At 45.8% G+C, this 7,214-nt stretch overlaps 1 protein-coding gene across 1 annotated transcript; it reads right to left on the bottom strand.

Annotated features, from left to right (window-relative positions):
• Nucleotides 1-3: 3 nt before the first annotated feature.
• Nucleotides 4-860, bottom strand: LOC113465006 (uncharacterized; the record flags this gene model as incomplete). The annotated part of the gene is made up of 2 exons (XM_026818105.1): nt 845-860; nt 4-666 (listed from the first exon to the last, which is right to left on the bottom strand). Coding segments are annotated over exons 1-2 (679 nt in total), but the record flags the coding sequence as incomplete, so codon positions are not given.
• Nucleotides 861-7,214: the final 6,354 nt, after the last annotated feature.

The following is a 7,214-nucleotide window of genomic DNA, read 5'->3' as shown; positions in this document are numbered from 1 at the left end:
AGCAATCGTATAAATACTCGGCATTTCCTTCTCTCAATCGTAGGTCGTCCAGTAAATATGTGTGGATTGCCCCTTCATATGTGTATCTCGCCAGGATGCATAAATTTTTGTACCCTGACACGTCGGTGCTTTCATCTACTAAAATTGAAAACAATGTATTCCTCAATATTTCACTGACATTGCTCACGATGGCTTCATTGATGACATTGTTCGTGATGGCTCTTATTTTTGTACTTTTCAATTTCATGTTGTTTAAAACATCGATTGAATCCAGAGCCCTCTGCTCCATTCTCATCTGGTGCTCATACGAGCGAAAGCTTCTGCTATGTTCGATGATATTGAGAACATACATGATCTCTGCTCTTCTTACACGGTCACCTAGGGATGCAGAAGCCAGCCACGCTGCGCTGTCTATGTCCGTCAAGCCTTGTGTTTTATTTAACATAGTAATGTGCGATTGACCTGTGGCGTGCCTCCTCAGATCCGCTTTCCCGCACTGCAATTTTTTTCGGCAGACAGTACAGAAGGCCTTCAACGGGTTGCCATCGCATTTCTGCAGCCACGAAGAAAAATCGGGTTCTGTTAGCCAGGAATCGGAAAATCGTTTTGTCCGTGCCACCTTCTTCGAAGGAGGTGGGTTCATGACACTGTCGCTGCTCTCATGACCTGTTTTTCACACATTACTAATATAAATTATTGAAGTGCAATAATTTATTTCTAATGAATTTATTTTATGCATCAACTTCTCCTGTGCAACATATCTTTCTTACAGGATCATTAATTTATTGAATTATACTCTCTGCATGAATACACATAATACATAAGTATTAAAAACATATCTTACCTGATGATTCAGCCATTTCGCACTCACGAACAGTAGTAAGAACAATAACAAGAATAAATAACAATAACGAAAACAACAAAATAACGAGTAACAACAATATTGAAGAAAACAAAGAAATTGCACGTGGAAGTGTTTAAGCCTGGAATTCAAACTCAAATGAGAAACATTCAGTGCCGCGTTCATGTACGTCACACTTGGCTTGGCGCTACTATCCACGTTACCAACTTGACGAGATGTATAGCCAAAATAAGCCTACAAATCTTGAAAATCACTGCATACCCCCACCAACTATTGGTCCCCACCATGGTCGCGTCGTCTCCACTTTCCGGCCGACCGAAAAAATATGCGCACCCTGGTCTGGGGGTGCGTTTGGTGTTCAACTGTGTTTTGGCAACTGTGTGTGGTTGTGACGTGTTCTCGCTTGATTGTAGGTCTCGTACTCGTTTTGCTTCTTAGGTATTGTCTGTTTTCCGTTGTGTCCGGGTTTGTCTTTATGCTTTGGTGTTTTTATTTTCGGTTGTCGGCTGGCTTGGTGTTTTGGTTTTATGTTTCCATGCGTGTTGGCGGGTTTTTACGTTGTGTCGGGTTCTTTCTAATTCTTGGGTTTGTTAAGCGATTGTGGGTGTCTGATTTCTATCCCTGTGGAATGTTGCGGGTTCTGGCGTCAGGCTCTTCCGTCGTGTCTATAGGTCTCGGTTTTTGGGGTCTCAGGTTGGTTGGGTGGTCCGGGCTGTGGTTTTTCATTTTATGGGTATGCGCGAGTTCCTTCTTTTCGTCCCCTTTTGTCTCGGGGGCTGGTGTGTCGGTCTTTCTCGGGTAGGTTCGAGTCCGGGGTGTGTTTTTTTTTCCGGCGGGGTTTGGCAATGGGCGTGGGTGGATGCGGTTATTGGTGGACGATCTGTCCCTCTTCGCGGGCCGTGGTTTGGTGGGTCTGGGTGCTATATATGCGCGTTTTGTTTTCCACTCTTTGCGTGGTTCTTTTTTCACTTCCCATGTGGCGTCCGTGCCGTTTGGACGTGTTTGTTTTCGCTCTTTTTCTGTGTCCTGTATAGGGCATTGAGACAAAAAGTCTTTCTGTTTAACGGTTTTCCGAACATTCCAATTTGTTTAAATTCATACGTTATTTCATTTTACAATCAAATGTGAACATTTATTTTACGCAGTGAGTGGTGCAAAAGACTTTTACGAGAAGCTAATCAGGGAAGGCCGCTGCCGTAAGCGGCCTATGGCAACGAGGCGCGCCAGACTTCCTGAGCTGGCCGTTGCAATTTCCAAAGTCCGTTCGGACAAGAAATCAGCATCAAACAGTCCAGATAGTCCAGATAGGAAATCTGGACATTTTGTTAGCGAAGTGCAGTTCTCGAAGCTGAAAAATTCTCCCGAGAAAGGCTATCTCAGCGACTCTGCATTGACGCAGAAGGTGAGGGAGGTCAGTGCGGTGCCGTCGGCTCCACGAGGCGGATCCGAGGACAGAGCGGTGAGTCTAAAGTCTACTTCTAGTTTAAATTCAATTATTGCGAACTCCGAAAATAGACTCAATCTTGCTCCTTTTTCGCCGGGGCGTACGCCGGCGTCCGTGGATTCGGAAACTAATCGTAGTCGTAGTCGTAGTAATTCTCGTGGTTCGGGAATTTGTTCTAAGGTGCCTCGTCTAATTAACGTGTCAGTCGAAAGACTCGCTGGATTCAATGATACTAGTAACTATTGTATACCTGAAACGGACGTCTCGGGCCGATCGACTAATACATTTCGGCATTTAGATGTCGGAGACAGTTCGGCGAATAATAATAATACCGATATCGATAACGCGAACCTGTTAGAAGACAAGATGGCCGGCAACGGTGCTGATCGAGGCGTGCCACGTGCCGTGCCACGTATCACGTCGATCGTCAAAATGGACGCTGCTCCTGCAGTCAAGACGTCCAATCGTTTCTCAGTGCTAGCAAACATTCTTGATCAAGAAATTGCTGACAATAAAGATTCAACAATCAAACCTTCGAATAAGGCTGCCGCGTTTCCTAAGGAAAAGGCTACGACTAGTTTTCCGAAACCAGACGGCTTCGGCGATGCTCGAGGCGGGGCGCGGGTCGGGAGAGTGTCTTCCAAGATCCCGCCCGTCTATGTCACGCGGTTCTCATGCTCAGCCCACGAGTTTGAAAAAGAGATGCTTGAACTCTGTGGGGATACGTTTAAATTAAAATTATTGAGGTCCGGTATTCGGGTTACATTTAGTACTGTCGAAGCATATGAGACGTTTATCGAATTCCTGAAGGAAAAAGACTTGCAGTATTTCACATACAGTAAGAGCACCGAGCGCATTCTGAGCGCTGTCCTCCGCGGCCTGCCTGCTACCCCTGCAGAAGAAGTGGTCAGGGAGATTAAATCGCACGGCCTTGAACCCATTTCTTGCTCGGTCATCGGGAAGAATGCAAACAAGCAAGTATATCGTGTTAACTTCCCGCCTGGTACTACTCTGAATTGGTTAAATAAAATCGGTTACTTATTTAGAATTCGTGTATATTGGGACAAATTCTTTTCACAAAAAAATTACACCCAATGTTTCCGATGTCAGAAATTCGGGCATGCAGTATCGAACTGTAACGTTCAGCCCAGATGTGTCAAATGTGGCAAGGCACATCACACCTCAACTTGCACGAAACCAATTGAGGAGGCGCCGACTTGCGCCAACTGCGGTGGAAACCACACCGCTAATTATTCCGCGTGCCCGGCACTCCTAGATTACCTCGCCTTTAGGGACAGGGGTAAGATGATCAGGGATAGGGCCCCGGCCTTTACGGTTGACGACCCTGATCAATTCGGCCCTCCTTTGCCCCCTGTTAGGGTGCATCAAGGTCAAAGTACTTATGAAAGGAATAAAAAACCCTTGAGAAACGTTGCTGATTCGGGGCAATATAATTTCAACGGGCGATCCTTTGCTGATGCTGCGAGGGGTGTTCAGGCGCCTCCGCGAGAGGCCGCGGGGGACAGCGCTTTTGCTCTTTTCGACGAAATTCGTGTATTGCACTCTCTGGTCGACGTCGATCTGATGTTAGATCTCGTCAGAAATTTAAACGCGCAGCTGCGGTCGTGCCGCACCAACGCGGACAAGTTCCGTGTCTTTGTTCAAGTTATCAATCAACTTGATTAAAAATGGCTTCACCTGTTTTTCCTAAAATAGTCTTGTGGAATATCCGCTCGCTTAAGAGAAATCGAAACGAGCTGCTACTTCTCATAGCTCGTTCACAGCCGGATATTGTTCTTTTAACCGAAACTTGGCTCACGCCTAACGACGTCGAGGGCATTCCGGACTTTGTGTTGGTGCGGTGCGACCGCACCGGTGGTAAGGGTGGCGGCGTTGCCATTCTTTTGCACAGAGACATCGACTATGACAATGTAGTGCTGACTCCAATATCGGGGCTCGACGTCCTCTTTGTCAGGCTTGCGGCTCCAAGAATTTATCTTGGAGTGGTATATGTTCCTCTTGGACAGGTTGCCCTGGATCATCACGTCTTGGACGTAATCTGTGGGCAGGGTTTTCCATACCTTATCGGGGGTGATTTCAATGCAAAACACAAGCTATGGAATAATTTTATGGCTAACCCTAGGGGCAATACCATTTATAAATACTTCACAAACAATACATTTGATATTCTTTACCCGGAGGATTTCACCAGGCGCGTGGTGGGATATAGACCGTCCACACTGGATATTTTCTTTTCTACAATCGACTTAGCCTTTGACTGCTCGGCCCTTGATCCCGGGCCGTCGGACCACTCGCCGGTCGTTCTTGTAGCTGTTAAAGACAAATTTAATGTCGGCATTGATCGTAAAATCGACTGGGGGAATTATGAGAAATTCACGAACTCTTTTCAGATGTCGTCCAAATTTAATAATAAGGATGAAGTTGATTCGTGCATTGAAAGGGTCAATAACCTGCTATTCACTTCACTGAGAAGGGCCACTACCAAAATTAATACCTCATCTGAGAGACACGGTTATCTTTGTAATGATGACTACCTGGTCGCGCTGATTAGGCGTAGGCGCCGTATCAGGAAACTGACTCAGTGCATTGGCATTAATGCCTTTGACTTCATCATTGAGGATCTGAACAGGGGTATCCGTAGACAAATCTCTCACTTGAGGAACATGGAGTGGCGAAGGAAACTTGCATCTTTCAAAAAGGCTTCACCTACTTTCTGGCCAGTTTATCATTCTTTAGCTGGTAAATTTAATAGAGGAAAATTCCCAGTCTTCAGGCACGTCGGGCGAGAGGTGGTCGATGCTCGGGGCAAGGCGGAGCTGATTGCCGACCAATTCGAAATGGTTTATCGGGATGCATCTAAGCTTTATTCTCCGCACCAACCAATGGTTGATGCGTTCATTGTTAACTTGAATAAGTCAGGCAAAGAGCGGGATACCGATCTCGCACTTTTTGGTGACCTGTCCCCGCGGGAGATTCGACATCGTTTTCGGGCCCTGGGTAATAGGAAGGCACCGGGCGACGACGGGATATCATCGATGATGCTCAAGAATGCATCATTTAAAGTCGACTGTCAATTTTTCTATATTTTCAAATTTTGCCTTTTGAACGCATATTTCCCTACGGCCTGGAAGATCGCGAGGGTGTCGCCGATTCATAAAAATGGAAAGCCGAAAGAACTTGCTGCTAGTTATAGACCCATTAGCCTATTGCCTATTGTCGGAAAGGTTCTGGAATCTTTTATACATGATGCCATTATTGATCATCTGGCTAAACATCAGATCGTGATTAACGAACAATTTGGCTTTAGAAGAGCCCACTCCACGATCCAGCAGATAGCCAGGCTGGCGCAGATTATCACGAGTGGATTTAACGTAAAACACAGCACTGCTATGGTGTTGCTTGATCTGGCCAAAGCCTTTGATTCGGTTTGGCACCACGGGCTTCTCTTCAAATTACACACCCTTGGTTTCCACCAGGGTCTCATTTCGCTTCTTCATAACTATTTGCAGGATCGTACTTTTTTTGTGAGAGTCGATGGTGTCTCGTCGTCGCGCCGCGAGGTTTCTGCCGGTGTCCCACAGGGTTCCATCCTGGGGCCGGTACTCTTTAACATTTTTATTAATGACATCCCGATGGCCGAAGATGCTCGTTGCATCCTGGGGGGAGAAGGGAAGTGTTAGCTAGTTGCCTCCTCCAGGCATTTCTAGACAAGGTGCTCCAATTTTTTAATAAATGGAAATTATTGGTTAACGCCTCTAAAACTGAGGCCATTATCTTCACCAAAAACCGGTGGCCAATTGCCCCGGAATTGATTGTGGACGGATTGGAAATTCAATGGTCCAAAAGCGTCACCTATCTTGGAGTAGTCCTTGATTATACATTGAATTGGTTGCCTGCGATCAGAGATCGCATTTCAAAAACAATTAAGGTTGCTGGCTTTTTGAGGCCACATATCACTCCCTCCTCGATGCTCGCTGAAAGTGTCAGGGTTACCATCTACAAGATGTGCATTAGACCGGTACTGACATATGGAATGATGGTGTACTGGGACTGTGTCTCAAATCGACAAAAAAAAATAGTACAGAAAATACAAAATAGGGTACTGAAGACGGTCTTGGGTCTCCCGCTGGGGACTGGGACCAAGGAAGTTCATGAGAGGACTCGGGTCCCGATGTTGGAAGAACACATTAGGAGTTTCATTGATAGATTTCAATGTGCTGAGCATGAGAACCCGCTTGTTCGCGGGCTTGCCACTTACAACATTCATACGATTCCATTCAGGATCAAGTTTCCTATTCCACTAATGAATAGGTTCAGTTAATCTGATTAATAATTAATTATCATGCTTGCGTTGCATCGCATAAACTCTTGCTCTCGCCTCTCGTCGGATCCGGCGGTGCCGGGCCGGCCTTCTCTTCTCCCGCTGATGATCTGGATTTTTATTGGTTTGATGATTTCATTATTCTACTTTATTTACCTACTGGCATGTTCACTCCGGTGATGGGTTTTTCATTATCATTATTATTATGGTTCAGGTGGTGGTTGCATGCTTTGGGTTATTGGTGGTGGGTTACCTATTACTTAATTAATTTAGTCGTTAAGATTTATGAAGTGCCACATGGGAGGCGTCTACTCGTCTTATCCAGTCTCGCCCGACTGATGTTTCATGTTTTGGTGCTCATTTTCCTTTCGGTTTTTTGAAAATTTTCCGAAAATTGCTTCAGTTTATTAATTAAATAATTCTTGTTTCTGTTGCTAACAGCCCGTTACATCAGGATAGTCGGTAAGCCGGCCTCTGCCGGTAGGCACGACTTTCTGAAGCGTCGACTCGCACAACAATTCGTCAGGGGGCGCAAAACATCGTAGCGTGGTGTCGAGTCACCTTCA

This window comes from Ceratina calcarata, unplaced genomic scaffold (assembly GCF_001652005.2).
Source record: "Ceratina calcarata isolate Rehan_Ccalc_2016 unplaced genomic scaffold, ASM165200v1 scaffold775, whole genome shotgun sequence".
Classification (NCBI taxonomy): Eukaryota; Metazoa; Arthropoda; class Insecta; order Hymenoptera; family Apidae; genus Ceratina; species Ceratina calcarata.
Note: the sequence above shows the minus strand (reverse complement) of the source record. Positions and strands in the feature narration are given on the sequence as shown.